This window comes from Procambarus clarkii, chromosome 16, assembly GCF_040958095.1.
Source record: "Procambarus clarkii isolate CNS0578487 chromosome 16, FALCON_Pclarkii_2.0, whole genome shotgun sequence".
Classification (NCBI taxonomy): Eukaryota; Metazoa; Arthropoda; class Malacostraca; order Decapoda; family Cambaridae; genus Procambarus; species Procambarus clarkii.
Window position 1 is genome coordinate 41,890,924 of NC_091165.1, and position 22,481 is coordinate 41,913,404.

General features: G+C 47.8%; 3 protein-coding genes across 5 annotated transcripts in view; 2 read left to right on the top strand and 1 right to left on the bottom strand.

The window, feature by feature from the left end:
• The window catches only part of LOC123760124 (venom allergen 5), a 298,290-nt gene extending 296,833 nt beyond the window's left edge, over window positions 1-1,457 (bottom strand). The window contains exon 1 of one of the 3 annotated variants that reach the window (XM_045745617.2): window positions 1,383-1,457. The gene's annotated coding sequence lies outside the window, so the exon portion shown is untranslated. Of the gene's footprint in view, window positions 1-1,347 lie in introns of all 3 variants that reach the window. The other 2 variants (XM_069325471.1, XM_069325470.1) reach the window with 2 other exon arrangements.
• A 26-nt stretch (window positions 1,458-1,483) lies between these two features.
• On the top strand, window positions 1,484-2,559 carry LOC123760207 (uncharacterized). Its single transcript, XM_045745715.1, has 2 exons — window positions 1,484-1,591; window positions 2,104-2,559. Exons 1-2 carry the CDS (start codon window positions 1,484-1,486, stop codon window positions 2,557-2,559), a joined length of 564 nt encoding a protein of 187 aa, XP_045601671.1.
• A 15-nt stretch (window positions 2,560-2,574) lies between these two features.
• LOC123760208 (proteasomal ubiquitin receptor ADRM1-like) overlaps window positions 2,575-22,481 on the top strand; it is a 30,599-nt gene continuing 10,692 nt past the window's right edge. Inside the window, exons 1-8 of the mRNA XM_069325684.1 lie at window positions 2,575-2,630; window positions 2,717-2,789; window positions 12,045-12,170; window positions 14,194-14,325; window positions 14,648-14,764; window positions 15,206-15,288; window positions 17,510-17,665; window positions 18,236-18,360. Of these exons, the coding sequence (XP_069181785.1) occupies window positions 2,575-2,630; window positions 2,717-2,789; window positions 12,045-12,170; window positions 14,194-14,325; window positions 14,648-14,764; window positions 15,206-15,288; window positions 17,510-17,665; window positions 18,236-18,360 (868 nt within the window). The remainder of the gene's footprint in view (window positions 2,631-2,716; window positions 2,790-12,044; window positions 12,171-14,193; window positions 14,326-14,647; window positions 14,765-15,205; window positions 15,289-17,509; window positions 17,666-18,235; window positions 18,361-22,481) is intronic.

Sequence of the window (22,481 nt, forward strand, 5' to 3'; positions counted from 1 at the left end):
CTGACGGAACACGACACATTATTCTTCCTCTTGTGGCACTGTGACGGAACACGACACATTATTCTCCCTCTAGTGGCACAGTGACGGAACACGACACATTATTCTCCCTCTAGTGGCACTGTGACGGAACACGACACATTATTCATCCTCTTGTGGCACTGTGACGGAACACGACACATTATTCTCCCTCTAGTGCCACTGTGACGGAACACGACACATTATTCTTCCTCTTGTGGCACTGTGACGGAACACGACACATTAGTCTCCCTCTAGTGGCACTCAAAGGCATTATAATGAGCATCAGTCAACTTCACCTAAAACTTCCAGCTGAAGACAAACATTGCCAAGTATGGCTCCAGTTGTCACACAGTGTTGTGGTGGTGTGTTGGGAGTGTTGTGGTGGTGTGTTGGGAGTGTTGTGGTGGTGTGTTGGGAGTGTTGTGGTGGTGTGTTGGGAGTGTTGTGGTGGTGTGTTGGGAGTGTTGTGGTGGTGTGTTGGGAGTGTTGTGGTGGTGTGTTGGGAGTGTTGTGGTGGTGTGTTGGGAGTGTTGTGGTGGTGTGTTGGGAGTGTTGTGGTGGTGTGTTGGGAGTGTTGTGGTGGTGTGTTGGGAGTGTTGTGGTGGTGTGTTGGGAGTGTTGTGGTGGTGTGTTGGTAGTGTTGTGGTGGTGTGTTGGGAGTGTTGTGGTGGTGTGTTGGGAGTGTTGTGGTGTTCTGTATGTAGGGATGGGTGGACCGGTGTCCCAGAAGCTGGTGAGAGGGAGGGGAGGGATGATCACGACTTGAGACAGGGGTTAGAGGGGGGAAGGGGGTGCTGGGACTGACCTGAGGCAGGGGTTAGAGGGGGTGCTGGGACTGACCTGAGGCAGGGGTTAGAGGGGGTGCTGGGACTGACCTGAGGCAGGGGTTAGAGGGGGTGCTGGGACTGACCTGAGGCAGGGGTTAGAGAGGGTGCTGGGACTGACCTGAGGCAGGGGTTAGAGGGGGTGCTGGGACTGACCTGAGGCAGGGGTTAGAGGGGGTGCTGGGACTGACCTGAGGCAGGGGTTAGAGGGGGTGCTGGGACTGACCTGAGGCAGGAGTTAGAGAGGGTGCTGGGACTGACCTGAGGCAGGGGTTAGAGGGGGTGCTGGGACTGACCTGAGGCAGGGGTTAGAGGGGGTGCTGGACTGACCTGAGGCAGGGGTTAGAGGGGGTGCTGGGACTGACCTGAGGCAGGGGTTAGAGGGGGTGCTGGGACTGACCTGAGGCAGGGGTTAGAGGGGGTGCTGGGACTGACCTGAGGCAGGGGTTAGAGGGGGTGCTGGGACTGACCTGAGGCAAGGGTTAGAGGGGGTGCTGGGACTGACCTGAGGCAGGGGTTAGAGGGGGTGCTGGGACTGACCTGAGGCAGGGCAGCGAGGTACAGCGCGGAACTGAGCGGCACGGGAGCCAGGCCAACACTGGCCCTACACCCGCACTGCTGCCTCTACCCACCTGTCCTCCATGGTCCGCCCACCGCCCCTGCCAGGCCCGCCCACCGCCCCTGCCAGGCCCGCCCACCGCCCCTACCAGGCCCGCCCACCGCCCCTTAAAGGCCCGCCCACCAGGAAGGTGGGTCCCGTATGTTGCCAGCATGCCGTTTTTGCCAACATGCTGTATGTTGCCACCATGCCGTGTGTTCTGGCCCCCACCACTCTCCCTGCCTGGCACAGAGCACCGTGGCACCACTCTCCCTGCCTGGCACAGAGCACCATGGCACCACTCTCCCTGCCTGGCACAGAGCACCGTGGCACCACTCTCCCTGCCTGGCACAGAGCACCGTGGCACCACTCTACCTGCCTGGCACAGTGCACCGTGGCACTACTCTACCTGCCTGGCACAGAGCACCGTGGGACCACTCTCCCTGCCTGGCACAGAGCACCGTGGCACCACTCTACCTGCCTGGCACAGAGCACCGTGGCACCACTCTACCTGCCTGGCACAGAGCACCGTGGCACCACTCTCCCTGCCTGGCACAGAGCACCGTGGCACCACTCTACCTGCCTGGCACAGAGCACCGTGGCACCACTCTACCTGCCTGGCACAGAGCACCATGGCACCACTCTACCACCATTTATTTCCAGCCGCCTCACGACCACCAGGAGTCTGAACCCTTCTGGACCCGACTGTTCCTTTACCGCTACCCGCCCTCCATAGTGTACCCGCCCTCCATAGTGTGCCCGCCCTCCATAGTGTACCCGCCCTCCATAGTGTGCCCGCCCTCCATAGTGTACCCGCCCTCCATAGTGTGCCCGCCCTCCATAGTGTACCCGCCCTCCATAGTGTACCCGCCCTCCATAGTGTGCCCGCCCTCCATACTGTGCCCGCCCTCCATAGTGTGCCCGCCCTCTATAGAGTGCCCGCCCTCCATAGTGTGCCCGCCCTCCATAGTGTGCCCGCCCTCCATACAGTGCCCGCCCTCCATACAGTGCCCGCCCTCCATAGTGTGCCCGCCCTCCATAGAGTGCCCGCCCTCCATAGTGTGCCCGCCCTCCATAATGCCCGCCCTCCATAATGCCCGCCCTAGAGCCCAGCACTGAGTAGGGAATTTAAAAATGACGCTCATGAGTCGTATTTCTGATATTTCAGATATTTTGAAAACTGCATGGAGGTTTGGGCAAAATATGACCGCCGTTTTCAGTATTTAGAATATTTTCAGTATAAAAATTGCTAATTTAAAACTGTAAATATGTGCAGTGAGCCAGACTTCGACTCAAGAATGATGCTCATATTCAAATTTCCGATATTTCTGATATTTGTAAATCTGCAGGTGGGTTTGGGCAAAATATGACCCATCGCTGTTTCCAATAATTGGCATATTTTCGGTATAAAAATTCGTAATTTCAAACTGTAAATATGTGCAGTGAGCCAGAATTCGGCTCGAAAATGACGCTCATGAGTCAAATTTCCGATATTTCAGGTATTTTGAAAACTGCATTAGGGTTTGGGCAAAATATGACCCATCTACGTTTTCAGTAATTCGGATATTTTCTGTATAAAAATTCGTAACTTCAAACTGAAAATATGTGCAGTGAACAGGAATTCGGCTCAAAAATAACGCCCACGAGTCAAATTTCCGATATTTCCGATATTTTGAAAACAGCAGGGGAGGGGGGTTAGGTTAAGTTAGGTTAGGTTGGTTAGGTTAGGTTAGGTTAGGTTAGGTTAGGTTAGGTAGGTTAGGTTAGGTTAGGTTGGTTAGGTTAGGTTAGTTTAGGTTAGGTTAGGTTAGGTTAGGTTAGGTAGGTTAGGTTAGGTTAGGTTGGTTAGGTTAGGTTAGGTTAGGTTAGGTTAGGTTAGGTTAGGTTAGGTTAGGTTAGGTTAGGTTAGGTTAGTTTAGGTTAGGTTAGGTTAGGTTAGTTTAGGTTAGGTTAGGTTAGGTTAGGTTAGGTTAGGTTAGGTTAGGTTAGGTAGGTTAGGTTAGGTTATGTTAAGTTAAAGCACCAAACCGAAGAGGTTATGTACCACTGTCTAAAGTGCGGGATATTTAAAAAACGCTAAATGCCATAAATATTCCATGTATTTAAATTTGGTATCAATTTGTTCGCAAGAGAATGCTCTAGAGGAATATATATGTAAAATTTCACCAAACCCGACATGAGACCCGCACCAAATAAAAAACTATGGCAATCATTAGCTGTGAGCGTCAAACCGCGCTTAAATGTTTATGATCTTTTCATGTTTGTCAATCCCAGAATTGTGCTACGTCGTTAATTTTGGTATCACTGTGACCGCAATAAAATTCCCTTCACGGCCATATGCATATAAATGTAGAATCATGATCGCGGCCCACCCTCAAGAGTGTGGGAAGTGGCTGAAGTGTTACCTGTAATGGCACACCCAACGGCAGATCGGCGAAACACCTTTTGAAAAGTGTATATTCTTTTCACTGTCCTGACCTTAATTTTCGATGTACGTACTTAATTTTTGTACCAATGTGTTTGCAATAGAATGTTCTAGAAGAACATATGTGTAAAATGTCACACAAGGATGCGTTAGACCGGCACCAAATAAAGAAACTTCGTTGATTACACGCGTCGTGTCAACATTACAATAGTTTTACCACGAAGATACAAGCGATTTCCGTTCTCTCAAATAGGCTATGTGGCTATTAGAGAAAACAAAAATTTAATAGCAAACATGTTTAAATTATCCCAAAGTCGATCGGATTAAAATTGGATTTATAGGGGATTCCCATTAGGATTTACAATAGGATTTATAGGAGATTTCTAGTAGGACTTCTAGGTGATTTCTAGTAGGATTTATATGATTTCTAGGGAAATTCTAATAGGATTTATACTAAGATTCCTAGTAAGTTTTTTTTTTTTTTTGAGATATATACAAGAGTTGTTACATTCTTGTAGAGCCACTAGTACGCGTAGCGTTTCGGGCAGGTCCCTGGAATACGATTTCCTGCCGCGAAGAATCATTTTTTCATCCAAGTACACATTTTACTGTTGCGTTAAACAGAGGCTACAGTTAAGGAATTGAGCCCAGTAAATCCTCCCCGGCCAGGATACGAACCCATGACATGTTTCTAGTAAAATTTCTTGGAGATTTCCACTTGGATTACTACCAAGGTTTCTAGTAGGATTTCTAGGGGTTTTCTAGAGGGATATTCCGTGGAATTTCAAGTGGGATTTCTAAAGGAATTTCTAGTAGTATATCCAGGGGAATTTCTAGTAGGGTTTCTAGCAGAATTTCTAAAAGGATTTTTACTATGATTTTTAACAGGACTCCTAGTAGGATTTCTAGGAGAATTTAAAGTAGGATTCCTAGTAAGATTCCTAGTAGGATTTCTAGGATTTCTAAGGGATTCCTAGTAGAATTTCGAGGATTTCTTGTAGGATTTCTAGGGGATTCCTAGTAGGAATTCTAGTAGGATTCCTAGTAAGACTTGTTTTAGGATTTCTAGGTGATTTCTAGTAGGATCCGTAGTAGTATTTCAAGTTGGATTTCTTGGGGATTCCTAGTAGGATTTCTAGGGGAATTTCTAGTAGGATTTCTAGGGGAATTTCTAGTAGGATTTCTAGTAGGATTTCTAGGGGAATTTCTATTAGGATTTCTAGCGGATTTCTAGTAGGATTCCTTGTAGGAGTTCTAGTGGAATTTCTAAAAGGATTTATACTAGGATTTTTAATAGGATTTTTAATAGGATTTTTAATAGGATTCCTAGTAGGATTTTAGTAGGATTTCTAGTAGGATTTCCTGGAGAATTTCTAGTAAGATTTCTAGTGGGATTCCTGGTCGGTTTTCTAGTATTATTTCTAGGTGATTCCTAATAGGATTTCTAGAAAGATTTCTACTAGGACTTCTAGTAGGATTCCTAGTAAGATTTCTAGTGGGATTTCTAGTAGCATTCCTAGTAAGATTTCTAGTATGATTTCTAGTGGGATTCTTAGTAGGATTTCTAGTAGAATTCCTAGGTGATTTCTAGTAGGATTTCTAAAAGAATTTAGATTTGAATTTTTAGTAGGATTACTAGTAGGACTTCTAGTAGGATTTCTAATAAGATTTCTAGGAGATTTAAAGTAGAATTTCTAGTAGGATTTCTAGGGAATTTCCAGTAAGATTTCTAAGGAATTTCTAGTAGGATTTCTATTAGGATTCTCAGTAAGGTTTCTAGTACGATATCTACTAGGATTTCCTCGTAGGATTTCTAGTACGATTTCTACTAGGATTTCTACTAGGATTTCCCCGTAGGATTTCTAGTACGATTTTAAGTAGAATTCCTAGGTGATTTCTAGTACGTACAATTCGTAGTAGGATTCTTGTAGGATTTATACTAGAATCCTAGTAGGATTCCTAGTAGGTTTCCTTGTAGGATTTCTAGTAGATTTCCTTATAGGATTTCTAGTGGAATTTCTAAAAGGATTTATACTTGGATTTTTAATAGGATTCCTAGTAGGATTTTTAATAGGATTTCAGTACGATTTCTATGGGAATTTCTAGTAGGATTTCCTGGAGAATTTCTAGTAAGATTTCTAGTGGGATTCCTGGTCGGTTTTCTAGTAGGATTTCTAGGTGATTCCTAGTAGGATTTCTAGAAAGATTTCTACTAGGACTTCTAGTAGGATTCCTAGTAAGATTTCTAGTGGGATTTCTAGTAGCATTCCTAGTAAGATTTCTAGTAGGATTTCTAGTTGGATTCTTAGTAGGATTTCTAGTAAGATACCTAGGTGATTTCTAGTAGGATTTCTAAATGAATTTAGATTTGAATTTTTAGTATGATTACTAGTAGGACTTCTAGTAGGATTTCTAATAAGATTTCTAGGTGATTTAAAGTAGAATTTCTAGTAGGATTTCTAGGGAATTTCCAGTAGGATTTCTAGGGAATTTCTAGTAGGATTTCTACTAGGATTCCCAGTAAGGTTTCTAGTACGATTTCTACTAGGATTTCCTCGTAGGATTTCTAGTACGATTTCTACTAGGATTTCCTCGTAGGATTTCTAGTACGATTTTAAGTAGAATTTCTAGGTGATTTCTAGTACGTACCATTCGTAGTAGGATTCTTGTAGGATTTATACTAGAATCCTAGTTGGATTCCTAGTAGGATTTGCAGTAGGATTTCTAGTTGAATTGGTAGGGGATTTCAAGTATGATTTCTAGTATTTCTAGTAGGATTACTAGTATGATTCCAAGTAGGATTCCTAGTAGGATTTCTAGTAGGATCACTAGGGGATTCCTAGTAGAATTTTTAAGGTGATTTCTAGTAGGATTCCTAGGAAAATTTCTAGAAGGGTTTCTTGTACGATTTCTAGGGGAATTTCTAGTAAGATTTCTAATGGGATTCCTAGTAGAACTTCTAATAGGATTTTAGGGGATTCCTAGTAGGATTTCTAATAGGATTCATAGTAGGATTTAAAAGTAGGATTTCTAGGTGATTTCTATTACGATTTATAAAGGATTCCTAGTAAGATTTTTAGTAGGATTTCTAGGGAATTTCCAGTAGGATTTCTAGGGAATTTCTATTAGGTTTTCTACTTAGATTCCTAGTAGGGTTTCTAATAGGATTTCTACTAGGATTTCCTCGTTTTCTTTTCCCCATACTCCCCCACTCTCCCCCATACTCTCCCACTCTCCCCCATACTATCCCAACTCTCCCCCATACTCCCCCACTCTCCCCCATACTCCCCCACTCTCCCCCATACTCCCCCACTCTCCCCCATACTATCCCAACTCTCCCCCCATACTCCCCCACTCTCCCCCATACTCCCCCACTCTCCCCCACTCTCCCCCACTCTCCCCCATACTCCCCCACTCTCCCCCATACTCCCCCACTCTCCCCCATACTCCCCCACTCTCCCCCATACTCCCCCACTCTTCCCCATACTCCCCCCACTCTCCCCCATACTTCCCCACTCTCCCCCATACTTCCCCACTCTCCCCCATACTTCCCCACTCTCCCCCATACTCCTCCACTCTTCCCCATACTCCCCCACTCTCCCCCATACTTCCGCACTCTCCCCCATAATCTGTCACTCTCCCCCATACTTCCGCACTCTCCCCCATAATCTGTCACTCTCCCCCATACTCCCCCACTCTCCCCCATACTCCCCCACTCTTCCCCATACTCCCCCCACTCTCCCCCATACTTCCCTACTCTCCCCCATACTCCCCCACTCTCCCCCATACTCCCCCACTCTTCCCCATACTCCCCCCACTCTCCCCCATACTCCCCCACTCTCCCCCATACTTCCCCACTCTCCCCCATACTTCCCCACTCTCCCCCATACTTCCGCACTCTCCCCCATAATCTGTCACTCTCCCCCATACTCTCCCCCATACTCCTCCACTCTCCCCCACTTTCCCCCCATACTCCCCCCCACTCTCCCCCATACTCCACCACTCTCCCCCATACTCCCCCACTCCCCCACACTCTCCCCCATACTCTCCTGCACTCTCCCCCCTCTCTCCCCTTTACTCCCACATACTACCCCACTATCCCCCATACTCCCCCACTCTCTCCCATACTCCCCCACTCTCCCCCATACTCCCCCACTCTCCCCCCTACTCCCCCATACTCCGGACAACAAACATTAATGTGTTGTTGTTCATGAATGTTTGTAATGTCCTCCACATTGCATGTGCTCTTGCTTAATATTTTGCTCCAACTGATAGCCCGAGGTTCATTCCTTCTATAGTAGGCTCGTATGTACCCTTCCCCTCTGGAGGTAACTGTTGAGGAATTTAGGTTCCTCAAAGATTTTGGGTTTCTCTATTTACTGACTTCTCATGAGTGACCTCGAATCGGGTGCATCTTACCTCCACATCAGGCCTCGGGGACGAGTCATCCTTCAAAGTCCGGCCTCACAAGAAAAAGTCGCGGCAGCCAAAAGAGCAGGAATGGAGACCCACTGGTCAGACCCCATCGCTACGGCTGGAGGAACCGACTCGAATGCCTCTGTCGCCACCCCGGAAGGGGCAACTCCCGAAACTGCCCAAGTCTCAGAATCCTCTAAACCTCGCCCTGACCCCGAAGCCCTCAGATGCTGCAGAGTGGTAATCAAGGGGGCAGGGAGGGGGGGGGGAGCAGAATATATTACAGCAGGGGAAGAATGAGGGGGTGTGGACTGAACCAAAGCTGAAGCGACCAACACCCCCAAGTCTGGGTCCCTATACGCAAAGCGGGGCAGCCTTGAGGCCTCTGGTGAAGCAGCCAACCTAGCACGTTGCAGTAACCTATATCCAGCATGCAACGCCTGAGTCGTCTGCACCCAAATAATGTCATCAGTTGATTGGGTGAATTGAGTCACAAACAAGCAACAATGCTTGCAGGACTCGGGGTCGAAAGCGTCACTTACTCGACAGGCAGCATAACGGAGGCAAAAACATTGAGCGTTGCCCTGAGACAAGGGGACAGAGCAACCTTCAAACTCTCAAAAAGTGAGTGGGGACCCAGGGGTCGCATCCATTGGACCCCTTTCACCCCCACAGGGCTTCCCAGGGCCCTAAGACAGGTTTTGTTAAGGGTAAGCCCAGCCAGGGTACTGCTAACTGGCACCCAAGTCTACCAAACAAATTTCTAAAACTAAAACCCCGGGACGTGTCCACTCACGGGAGCCAAGCAGGGGGAACCACCGAGCCCAGGAGGTCATGATCCTAATATAACAGGGGGCAGGGGAACAAAAGCAGGCCCCCCCCCACTAGGTACAAAAGCAGGCCCCCCCACTAGGTACAAAAGCAGGGCCCCCACTAGGTACAAAAGCAGCCCCCCCCCACTAGGTACAAAAGCAGGCCCCCCCCCCACTAGGTACAAAAGCCGGCCCCCCCACTAGGTACCAAAAAAAATGAAAAGAAAACCCCGCAAGAGGACAACGTACCCAGAAGGAACAGAGCCGGCCACTGTAATATGTGAAAACTAGCTGCGCAGTACCCTGTGCTCCTACCAGTGCAAAAACTACCAGTTACTCCAAGGTAAAAAGCGAGGAGGAACCCCCCTCCCCCCCCCCAACACTCCCAGGGCGGTCAATTACCGAGCAGCAAAAGACCAACAGAGGTAGTTCCCAAGGTGCCTTGTGGAAGATAACCCCAGTCCCCAAAGGCGTTACTTACAGGGCACTCAGGGAAGGGAACCCTAAGCACATGCAGCCCGAGTACCTGTGAATATTAGATTATTACTGCCAGCTCACACGCCACTGTATGAGCAGTACTGAACACAAAGCATAGCACAACAGAGAGAATCTGGAGCTGGAGCCACACGACTGAGCCTTATCACATCAGCCGAGAACGAGTGTGGATCGCTGGCATGAGGGGTCTGGGGCTCCCCCTTTCCCCTCCCGGGGGTGGGGGGAGGGGGAAGCTGCGCAGACAAGTGACACGGCACATGTGACATCATGCTCATTTGCTCGTTTTCATTTGGGGAGTTGAGTTCACTCGTTAGTTTTAGTAGTGGTTTTAACCAGAAGAGGGGCTTGTTTTAAGGCGCTTGCCTTTCTGGGTGCCTGACCTGGTCAATGGCAGACATAGAATGCTCCAAATCACATGTGCAGTTCTATAGGCCATTGCTCCTCGTGCCTCTCTGAGGGGGTCAGGTTCTGGCTCGTGGTCCCTGGTAGGCCTAAAACTTCATTCACACTGATGCCAAAGTCTAATAATACTGTATACATATCTGCCTGGATAGCTCTGGGGAGCCTCCGGCCTCTCACCTAGAAAATGACGTTTCATTACATTCAAAGCTGGTTTTTTATTATTTTTTGTGATGGGACTAAAAAGGAGTACCCAGAAACCTTGGCAAGATGAGACGGCTCAACTGTATCTACACTCGAATTGAAAGAAACAACCCTCGTAGCTGCCGAAGGAATATCCCAAAGAAAACCCCCACCTCAACCCTAAACCTGCTACTGGGCCAGGGGCAGGGGAAAAGAAGGGCAAACTCCCTGCCCAAAGGAGAAAGAATGAAAAGGAGGTATGGACAAAATCACCGCCTATTCCATGAGACAAGCATCATTTGCTAGCCCCGGGCCTCAAACCGGGGACACAACCTTGACTGCTGCAATCCAGGAACTAAAGACACCAGCAGTTGCTGCCAGAAGCCCCTCCAAAATTGGCAGAGTAGAGCAACTTGAAGGGAGCATCCCCTTCATGACTCAGGGCCAAAGTTGTCACAGACCCAACAGGTAGCAGTGGAGGTAGACAAACTGAACATTGCCACAAAGCATGGATGGTGCGCAACCCAGAAATTTGCTCGAAGTGAGAGTAGGGATGGTGGGTGGATCACAAGGACCACCAAACCCTTAGAGGTTTACCAGGGCTTGCAGGGTGAATGTTCCCTGCAGGTATGCCCAGGCACTGTTATCGCTATACTGGTAACTCCTATATAATTTTATAGGTTTCCCTATTAACACCCAATACCACCAGAAGGAGCAAGAGAAACCAAAAAGGGGACCATCCATGCCTAGACACTAGGTAAACCTAATAAGTCAGGAATGGCACAAATAAACCCCCCTTAGAGGAATGAGGGCACAATGAAAAATAAAGGCCATAAAGGGACCGAATTACCAATTAAGTACCACTAACTCTCAAGATACCCGACCGTGGAACAAAGGAGAATAGCAGACCAAACCAGGTATGGTAATCTGGAAGGTCTACCTCAGTGCGCCCCACCAGCATATAAACACACTCGACCCAAGGAGAGACTGACAATCCAAGACAATAAGCTTACCTTCAGGGCGAGAGCCACCACAAGCATGGAGACCCCTTTAGGGAGTGAACCCTGACCACGCAAGGACAGCACTTAATGAGCGCACATGGAAGGTAGCCCTGGGCACTTTCAGCTCCAAGAACACTAAACTCCTGGCTCACGTTGCACAACCATACACAGAAAAAGCCTCGAGGGCAAAACACCACTGAGCTGAAACCAAGACCAGAGCCAGAACAATGAGAGAGGAACTAGGCACATACATATCAGCATTAGAACTGAGGGTGGAGCAGTTGGCTGACACCTGACTGCCTCCCTCCTTCCCCCAAATGTTGAGGGAGGTGGAGGCAAATGAGCTAGCTCAAGTTTCATGAATTTTCAATTGTTTGTTTACATTGTTGTTCATTTGGTGGTTTTGAGGCTGTGGTCTATTTTGTTGCATTGACTTTCTGGGTGCCTTGCTTTGGTGGTGGCAAACAGAAATAAGTTGACATAATTTTTTTTCATAACTGCCTTTGCTCCCTGCACCTGTGAGGTGGGTCAGGTTCTGTCAATACGAACTCCACAACTGATGGCACCTTGTAGTTGGGCACAATATCAGTATAGTAGTTCAGGGAGCCACTAGAGGCTTTCCCCTGAAAAAAATAGGTTGTGGAAATAATAAGACTCAAATAGTAGTTATATCATCTAAGACTAGCCGGTGTGGAACTGTTCCAGGTCTGAAACAGACTTGCTTGTTCATCCACACCTTAATCTCTGAACCATTTAGGTTTAAGGTGTTCCACTCAATACAATAATTTAGTGATGTTTGCAATGCTGGACAGTTCTTAGAATTATGATACTGAGGATATAACAGTTAATGTGTTTCTTTTTTCTCCTGTGCAGGAACGCAATGTGGAAGTGTTATTCTGCTACGAGGCCTATGATGTAGTAGTTCTCATGCAGCTACGGGAATTCACTAACAGGAAAATTGTTTCTGTAGAGAAAGAAATGCGTCAGGATAAAGAAGCAGTTGATTACGAAGGAAGAAAGAAACTTAACAACTTTTGTATAACTTTTCTAACTGGCTGCTAAGAAAACAGAAAAAACATTATGTTCATGAGTTTTTATTCATTTTTTGGTGAAAATTTTAAAAAAATTCAGATATTACTGCTAATTCCCCTCTTGTTTAAATTTGTATATTAATGTGAAATAACTGGTGTCCCATAATTTTCTGTTCTCGTAATTTTCCAATTGTCTACATTCATCTACAATCTGGATTAATTAAAATTCCATAATGCGCATTGAATCTTTCCACACAAGTGCATTCAAATCATTAATTTGATTTTTAATACTGCTTTTGTTATTGTATTTTCTGTGAGGAAAATTGTCAGTTTTCTGGAGCTATCACACTGAATAAGTGCCATACTACTAGGTGTCATCAGTTGCAGAGTTCTGTTGGCCTTCTGTGGACTATGAGAAAAAAGTCCACTACGGGCTCACCATAGCCCGTGCTACTTGGAACTTTTTGTTCCAAGGAACGAATCTTATACAACAAAACAACTATGAGCCAGATCCTGCCCCCCCCCCCTCTCAGAGAGGAGCAGGGAGCAATGGCCTGTGAACACTTTAAATAAATGTAAAGTTTATCATCTTTTCCACCATCCAAGGGAAGGCTCCTAGCAAGATAAGCAAATCAAAACAGACTACCGCATGGTTAAAACGAAACCGTAGCCTAAAATTTCCCAAACGAACTCCCCCACAATGAAAACAAAATTTTGTAAAACTAGCCCCCCCCCTTCACTAGTCTGCCCCCCCTTCTTCACTAGTCTGCCCCCCCCCCCTTCTTCACTAGTCTGCCCCCCCCTTCTTCTCTAGTCTGCCCCCCCCCTTCTTCACTAGTCTGCCCCCCCCTTCTTCACTAGTCTGCCCCCCCCCTTCTTCACTAGTCTGCCCCCCCCCCTTCTTCACTAGTCTGCCCCCCCTCCCCCTTCTTCACTAGTCTACCCTCCCCTCCCCCTTCTTCACTAGTCTGCCCCCACCCACCTGCCTGGGTCAGCCAGGTCGTGCAGAGTCTAGTTCTATACTTATGTCCGGGCCTGGTAGTCACTTTGCTCTGGCATCCCGTTTTCTTTGGTGTTTTTGCTTTTGAGGCGGTGTGTTCCTATAGGGATGTGTGCGTGAGCCAGGAGTTTAGTGTACTGGAACTGCATGTGCTCAGGGTTTCCTTCCCTGTGCGCTCTGTAAGTACTAGCCTTGCATGTTGAAGGTTATCTTTCTCTGGGGGCATTCAGTCAACACTCCTTTCAGGGGGGCTTCCTCACTTGTGGTGGTCCTCGCCCTTAAGGTAAACCTTTAATCTGTGTTATTGAATAAATTAAATATATTAAAGCCTTTAATAAGTAAATCTGTGACTTTGTTTTTCCTTGGTTTGGGAGTGTTTTGGTTGGTGGGATGCATTGTGGTCTGTGTGACCAGTTATTTTGTTAAAACAAGCTGTGCCGAAGCTTCTCCCAGGCTACTCATACTCCTGCTGGGGTGGGGTATTTTCATATTCATGCATGGTATTTTCATGCAGGAGTGGGATATTTCATACCTGTACGTTTTTAGACTTGGGTTCGACTCCCTCTCAATTTTGCTTTCGGAGTTCCTTTGGGTTTCCATGGGGGTAGGCATCTTTCTGGAGGTTTCTGTCCTCATGTCTTCCCCTTTGGAGGAGCATGAGGTTCTGTTGTGTGGCCCTATAAAAATAATGTATTGGGAATTGCAAGTCACTCTGTTACTCACATGTGTCTAAGAGTCGTACAGTACCTGTCTATTGATAGGTTAACCTTAATATTTTTGTGATTGCATTATGGCTATTTGTCCAAACATACAGTACTAAATTTATTTATAATTATTGATGGAAGATTCACCCAGTCAATTTCTGATGTTAAGTATTCTTGAAGCGTTTAGTGGTGTATTATTCCATCTGTCTTGCAGTCAAAGATGCTCTGATTAAAGTGGTTTTTAGCTTGACATATTTGACGAAAGCTCAATTTGTTGTAATCTACAGGCTTGGAAGATGTACACCAAAGGACAGATGGTGTACCCAGACAAGAGGAAGGGTTTGGTGTATCTGTACCAAGCAGATGATTCCCTTATGCATATCTGTTGGAAGGACCGTGGCACTGGAACAGTTGAAGAGGTAGGACATTTACATCAATTGAAAGGCAAGGCAGTTTTATCTTCAGAATATAAATGTTTGGTAACCATTGTAACCATAGTCAAGCAAAAGTATTGTAGGTGGCTGTCAAACTGCTGAAATAATGCATGGATTTTGATGGACAATCTTATATTAAAAGTGATACATTTGGTAGATCAGTATAAAGTCTACAGGGACAAATCTGACCCAAATTTTATTTGCCAAGCACTTGCATGTATAGATTGTCAAATGCTTAATTATTTATTTTTTTTAATTGAAATGTGGCTTGAAAGAATAAATGTTAAAGTAAGCTGTTATTTTTCAGGATGTGATTATTTTCCCTGATGACTGTGAATATAAGCGTGTGTCACAGTGCACGACTGGTAGAGTTTATGTACTCAAGTTTAAATCGTCAAGCAGACGACTCTTCTTTTGGATGCAGGTAAAAAAAAATAGTGTACTTGTATATGATATTGAATTTGTGGTTGTTGATAAATTGTTATAGAAGGGCAAAATGTATTGGCAAGTAAAGACTAGTAGTTTTAAAGTAGAAATTATTAAGTACTGTAGTAGGTGTTTACATTTACAGCAAATAACTCGATATAAATGACATGTGGCACATCATGAACTTCCACAATATTTGCGTACTTTAAGGTTTTGCCTCCATAGGTGGTAAGATTGCTGAACTAACCAATGGTAATTTGTCTAATGTGCCGAGGGCTCGATGGTGTATTGTGAATTGGTGTTTACAATAATGTGCTGGAAGGTAATGCACCATCTATAGCAGATAATAAAACATATATACAGTATAGAGACCATTTTGGTAATCATACCCAAGCAGGTTGTATTTTAAATGCAGCAAATCTTTTTTTTTTTACTTTAGGAGCCCAAGACGGACAAGGATGATGAGCAGTCTCGCAAAGTGAATGAACTACTCAATAATCCACCAGCTCCAGGGTCACAGCGCCCATCTGGTTCAACTGTGCCACCTGAGCAGCCGTAGGGTGAAGACGTGTCGTCTGAACACTCCGGCAGTTTGGGGAGGTTGCAGTTTTTTCGCCGGCAGGGGGTGTGGGGGTCTCTTACCCTCCCTGTCCAGTGTTGTTGCCTGCCTGGCTGCGTGCTGACGTGGCCGTTTTGCCATGGGGGGCCTGGCTATTCCTCCTGTGTTGAGGGTAAATTCCGTGGGACTGGAATTCACGTGTAAGGCTGGTTATCCGGCCGTTGAGTTAGTTATGTGTGACATGCTTCGTGTCCAGGTGGAAGCTGTGTATGGCGTTGAGCTTGTTACGGCCCACCGGGTGATTGTCAAGTTCGTGGGGGAGGAGGAGTATCGGGACTTCCTCCGGCGGAACGAGGGGCGTTCATTGCAGTTGCCGGATGGCGCCGGCTCCGTTACGATCTCGGACCGAAGTGGTGCCCTGACATATGTCAGTGTGCACGGTGCGCCCCTGGAGTTCCCTGAAAACCTTCTCCGGCGCTTCTTCGGGAGGTATGGTGCAGTCATCAGTGTGCGGGTGAACAAGCTGTCGTCGGGGAAGTATGCTGGGAAGCAGACGAATGTCCGTACATTAGGTATGCGCCTGCGGTCGGATATCCCATCTTCTGTGGGCTACTACGTTCGGGTGTACTATGCCCGGCAGCCCCGTACTTGTTTCCGGTGTGGCCAGTTGGGGCATCAGGCTGCCGGGTGCTCTGAGACACCTGCTGCGCCCGTTAACTTATTCCGGGAGGAGGATTTCCCGCCGCTCCCTCAGGGCGTGGATTCCGGAGATGAAGTGGAGCAGGTCCCAGTCGCTGCTGATGCGGCCCCTCCTGCGTCACCCGGCATGCCCCCGGTGCTTGTTGCCCCTCAGCCGAGTGCGTCTGCGTCTTCCTCGACTCCTGCTGCTGCGCCTGGTCCTGCGCCCTCGCCAGGTGTTCCGGCTGTGTTGGGTGTTGGGGGTGCTGCGGAGCATCCTGTTGTGTGCGGCCCAGTTCCCCATGTGGTTGAGGCTGCTGAAGTACTGCGACGGGCGTTGGTTCGCCCGGTTCGTGAGGGCCGTGGTTCTGGGTCCGCCTCCGGCTGTGAGGATGTGCGGCCAGTGCCCAAGCGTTCTAGGCGCTCTTCTACTGCTTGGGCTGATATGGAGGACTACGACGCGGGTGGAGCTTCGGGAGATGGTGTGGCGGTTCCAGGTGCCTCGTGCTCTACGACGCTGGTGGTGGCTGATGTCCATGTGTCGGCTGTTGACGATGATTGTGCGTCTAATTTACCTCCTGTTCTTTCTCCTGCAGAAGGTTCTCCGCAGTGGGAGGTGGTTGCTCCTACGGGCGTGGATGGTGTGGATCCTGGTGCGAGCCGAGGCATCAAGCTGGTGCTGAAAAAGGATGCCAAGCGTGGGGGGTCCCGGCAGGTGCAACGTTCAGTGGTTGCCGAGGAGCCCTGTGAGGCAGCTGAGGAGGCTCCCAGTGTGCTGCCCATTGCCCGGCCTCTTGGGAAGGAGCCTCTCCCTCTCATCTTGGCCTCCGGAGTGGCGATGGATGCTGACCATCCGTTGCATTTTGAAATTGTTGACCGTGTGCGTCTTGCTCCGTGGTGCCCTTCTACCATCTGGATTCGTCGGGCTAAGTGTTTTATTGTGGGTGTGCCAGAGTTAATGCCCGATCCTCGTACGCTCAATAGTGACCATGTTTCGGAGGACATTGTTACTTTGGGTAGCGTACTGTATTCGCTTCCCGGCGGAAGAGTGGCCGGACAAGTATGAGATCTTTTCGTAGTCTGTGTGCTTGCTGTGTGTTCTATTTTTCTTTTGTTTTCTTGTGTTTTTGATGTTGGCCCTTCAGGCCGGTGTTTAGTGACTTGTGTTTTTGCCTGCTTTTTTATTGTAATTGGCCTCGCCTTTTGTTACGGGGCGTTAATGTATTGATTTTCTGTTGCTTTACCTGTTGCCTCTTGTTGTATGTTTTGTTTTTTGGAGGTGTTGTTTTGTACTGTGATTGCTGGATTGCCATTGTATTCTGTTTTATGTTTTGATGTATGCTGTATTTTTCATGTTTTTCTTGTGTATGTGTTTTGTTGTGCTATGCTGTTTTGTTGTGCTCGGCTGTCGGCCCTTCTGGCCGGTGGTCTATTGTTTTCCTTTATGTATTCTGTATTTTTATTGTATTAATTTGCATGCTCTGCATGTAAAAAAAAAAAAAAAAAAAAATCTGGTTCAACTGCAAATCCTGCTCTGGGATCGGAAATTACCAATTTACGGGATTCTGATATCCAGAATCTGTTTGGGAATATTTCGCAACAACAGCTGATGCAGATCTTGGGAAGTGGAATGTCCAGTTTGGCAACACTGCTTGGTCCAGGGTTAGTTTATTATATAAATATGTATTGAGACAACCTTGTATAAATATTTCTTTAAATAGTTTATTAGCTAGTTTGACAAGATTTTAACCAGTAGTAGTAGTGAACTTAACAGAGTATTGAAAGAAATTTGGCATGTCATTTTAGTGTAGAAAAGTATAAATATTGTAAAACTAAACACAAATGTGGCAGAAATGCTTTCAGAAAGCAAGTAATTTGAGATTTGGGGAGCATTTTCTATTAAGCGTACAGTATTTTGTAATTTAAAATGCTTCGTTTGATTGGTTGAGAACAAGGGTTTGGACTGTCATGTTTTGGTATAGAATTTGCCGAGTACTATAGAGCTGTGTTCATAATGGCAGACATGTTAAAGTAAATAGTGTTGTTTAAATAATGTGTTTGGATATATGTTTTCAAATATGTATTTTGGGCTTGTACTGGTACTTGTACTTTTGATCCTCCCCCTTGTTTTATTTTCATGGAAAAACATAAATGTTGAGCCCAACTTGAGGATTATTTATAGTTGTTAAATCATAATAATTGGTTGGCAATTTTATTTTCAAATATTTGCAGTAGGTCTGGCAGTGGTGGGGGTCGAAGCGGTAGTGGAAGTAGCAGCTCGACTTCTGCCACAACAACAGCTTCCACCACTCCAGCTGCTACCACCACCCCGACACCTGCACCTACCCCTGCTCAAGGTATAGTAGAACATACAGATGTAAATGTGTTTGTAGGCACTATATAGAAATTAGTCTTAAACTTGAAACTCGCCTCAGCTCGAATCCTGTTCTAAACGTTGGTACAGCACTGAGAACAGCGATGGTCTGGCATCTTTCAGGGGGTCAGCATTATATTACTGATAAGTGGTTGGGCCCCCATTCCCTCGCATGTCTTTGTATCCCAGTTCTTGTGCATTAGTTATCCCCACTGTGTGCTTTACAATATATAGTTATAGTGACTTGGTGTGTCTTCGTATTAATGAGCATATCTTAGTGTTGTAAGCAAGTAGAAACATTTAGTGAACATGACGTATACAGCGGATAACAACTTGCAAGATTTTTGTAATGTTTAGGTTTTCATGTCTCTTTGGTTTAATATTGTATACTGTTGTTTATCTATAGAAAACCCTTTGGAATTTGATCACCAAGAGACCGAAAACTTTGAGTCTGGTTACACATACCTGAACACTTGAAAAAAAAAATTCACTTTACATATGTGCCTTCGCCCATTTTATTTGTAATGACATTTTATTACACAATATTTGTATTTTAATAGATACAGTATTGTATTTTGTAGTTTTTGTTATACAACCCCCTCCCCATCCGGCCCGTTGGCGTCGTGAGGGGGCTTGGTGGACGGCTGCCGGAGTGTGATGCTCCGTTGGGCAGTCCTCTGTCCTTTTCTGGCCTTGCACTCCTGCTGCTGTCTTCTCCAATTGTGCCGGATCGCTTTTCCTTTTCCTTATGTTTCGTTTTTCTCCCCCCTCTTCTCCTATCTGCTTGTCGTTTCCTGCCGACATTTTGCTTGTTTTGGATTCTTTCTTTGGACTTCTTTTATTTTGACGCCCGGGTGCTTGAGGAGGCATACTCTTGCACCCGTAGAACTGTAGTACCCAACGTCTCGAGCGAGGGGAACCTTTTATTGTCAATCCCCCTTTCGTCGCTGAACCCGATCTCGACGGACTGACGGTTCTTAAGGTGGCGTTTGTGGGGAGTATACTCACGACGCACCCCTAGGGGGCCCCGGCATGATCGGCGATAGCTTCCTGTTGGGTGTCCTGCCTCTAATTGTGGTTCTATGGTGGGTATGGGGGCACATTCGTGGATGAATTTGTCATTTTTCGTCTCTATGTCGTTGAATGTTTCCGTTGTACCCTCTCAGGCTCGTGGGGTGGGCGACCAAGCCCCCGAGTCGGCCTGTATTGGAAGACCAGGCTCTGTAGCTCCCGCTGCGTTGGGCCCCGACCTTGCTCCTCCTTTGACCGTCCTGACTTCTTCCCCCAGCTCCCCTCCCTCCTCTGTGGTTGGGTCGAGCCTCCAGCCCCCGGTGGTGACCACTTCGTCCCCTGGTGTGGCTAAGTCTTTCGTTGTGACTACTGCGCCTTTTGACCCCTCTCTCTCTAGGGGTTCTCAACGCCGTTCGCGCCCCAACCGCACTCGCTCGATTCCTTCTCGTGCCGATGCGTATCAGGCCTTGTTTGGTCCTGCTTCATGGGCCAAATACTTTGATCTCCTACCTCTTGATTCTGCGCCTCCTGACGATTTCTCCCTCCATCGGCATCTTGTAGATTCCGTGGATGCGTCTGTTACTTTCAACCCCACTCGTCTCGGTACACGTGTCGTTGCTGCTCCTTCTCAGGATGCGGCTTCCCGCTTGGCTGCCTTATCTTGCCTTGGCGAGACCCCTGTTCGGGTCTCCAAGAACGTTCAGATGAATGCCAGTGTTGGCACTATTCTCCTCCCACCCCATGTTGCAACCGGTGTTCGGAATCTGCAGGATTGCCACGATGATATTCGGCATATCCTTGATGCCCAAGGCCATTCTGTCCTCCAGGTTGACTCGTTTACTCGTCCCCCTCGTGGTCGTCGCCGTCAACCCCTTCGCGTTGTGAAGGTCACCTTTGATGGTAGGACCCTTCCATCCTCTGTCATTCTTGCTGGTGCTAGGTGCTCTGTCCAGGAGTATATTCCTTCTCCTCGACTTTGTAACAAGTGCTGGAGGTTTGGGCATGGTGCCCTCCGCTGCTCTGGGACTGTCTCTCTCTGTCCTTTGTGTGGGAGTGAAGGTCACTCTAAGTCGGAGTGCACTTCTCCCCAGGCTCGTTGCCTCAACTGCGGTGAGGCCCATCCTACCTTCTCCCGTGCGTGTGTCCATTACAAGCTTGAGGCAGCTGTCCTCAACCTGAAGCACCGGGAGCATTTATCTTTTCCTGAGGCGAGGCGCCAGGTTCGCCGGCTCCCGCCTTATGCTAATATCTCTTATGCTCGCGTGTTGCGCTCTTCCTCTCCTCGTCCTTCCCGCCTTCCTCAGACTCACAACCGTTTCCGGGCCTTGGACCCTGATGCGCCCACTGCCCCCTCCTTTGTTCCTATGGGTTCTCTCCCGAAGGATCCTCCTCCTGGTCCTCTGTCTGGGGTTCCCCTTCCTTCTACCCGGTCTGTCGTGTCTCCTATGTCTTCTTCCTCGTCCCCCTCCGATCCTCCTTCCCATCCTCTTCCTCCATCTATCGGCTCTCCCCACCGCCTGTCGGTGCGGGCGGATGTCCATCGCTCTCCTAACGGCCGTCGTGTGTGCTCTCGTTCGGCTTCTCCTGTTGAGACACTGGAATCCGTTGCCCGGTACGTAGTTGCTGGGACACCGGTCTCTTTAAGTCAGAAGCGAAAGCCTGGCTCCTCTCCTTCCTCTTCCCCGGCGGGTAAGAAGGCTTCGCTTTCTTCCTCGGCTCCTACTTCTGGCTCTGTTGCTCCTTCCCCTCCCGTTTCAGTGATTGCGCCCCCTGTTCCTGCTTTGGGGGTTTCTTTGGCCCCTGCTTCCCTTTCGGTTGCTGCTCTTGCTGAGGTGCGCTCCCCTCTTTCTACTCCCCCTCTTCCTGCTGCTGTCCTTGACTGCTCCTCTCCGTTGTCTCCTCCTCTTCTTCCTCCTCCTCCTCCTTCTCCTCCTCCTCCTCCTCCTCCTCCTCCTCCTCCTCCTCCTCCTCCGGACCCCGCCCGCCCACCTCTTATCTGTTCTCCCGTTTCCTTCCCTCCGTCTTTGCTCAGTTTACCCATGCCCCCTAACCCTGACTTTGCTGACCCTGATCCCGACCCTGATATTCTTTAACGTGCTCTGTTGCTCTTTCGCCTTTGTTTCTTCCTTGTTCTCTGTTTTTGTCCTTTCTCTTCTCGTCGTTGTCCATTCTTCAATGGAACGTTCGAGGTTATTACGCCAATTTCCTCGAACTCCAACTTCTGATTTCGTGGTTTTCGCCCCTTTGTGTCTGTCTCCAGGAGCCAATGCTTGGTGCTCGTCCTGGTCGTTTTCGTGGCTATTCCTTTCTCTCCGCCCCCCCCCCCCAGCCATTGCTGGGGCTTCTAATTCTTCTGCTCTCTTGATTCGGGCTGATGCTCCCCTTGTTCCTTTACTTTTTCCTTCGCCTCTCCATTGTTCTGCTGCTCGTATCTTTGTGGGGAAATGGTACACAGTTTGTTCCATTTATCTCCCCCGAGTGTCCCGCTCTCTCTTCCTGATTTGAACACCTCCTGGACTCCTTGCCGGAGCCTGTGCTCCTGCTGGGTGACTTCAATTGTCGTCATTCACTTTGGGGTGACGTTCTGACGAATACCCAGGGTCGCCTCCTTGAGCCGTTTCTCCTCTCTTCTTCCCTGTCTCTTCTGAATTCTGGTGAGCCCACTCATTTGGACTCTCGGACTCGCACCCTTTCTTGTCTTGATCTTTCTCTCTGCTCTTCTTCTCTTTACTTAGATTTCACGTGGCAGGTTCTTGATGACCTCCATGGAAGTGATCATTTCCCCATCCTTGTTTCCTTTTTCTCTTTTCGCCCTTCCCTCTCTTTCCCTAGGTGGCAGTTTGCTAAGGCGGACTGGACCGTATTTTCCCTCAGTGCTACTCTCTCTGACCTCTCCCTTCTGCCCCTCTCTCGCGCTCTCCTCCTTTTTCATGACACTGTCTTCAACGCTGCCCTCCGCTCTATTCCTCGCTCTTCCTCTCGGGGTCCACGGAAGTGCGTTCCCTGGTGGAATGCGGACTGTGCTTGGGCTGTCCGCTGTAAGCGTGCAGCCTGGAAGAGGCACCGCCGTAGGCAGACGACCGATTCTTTTCT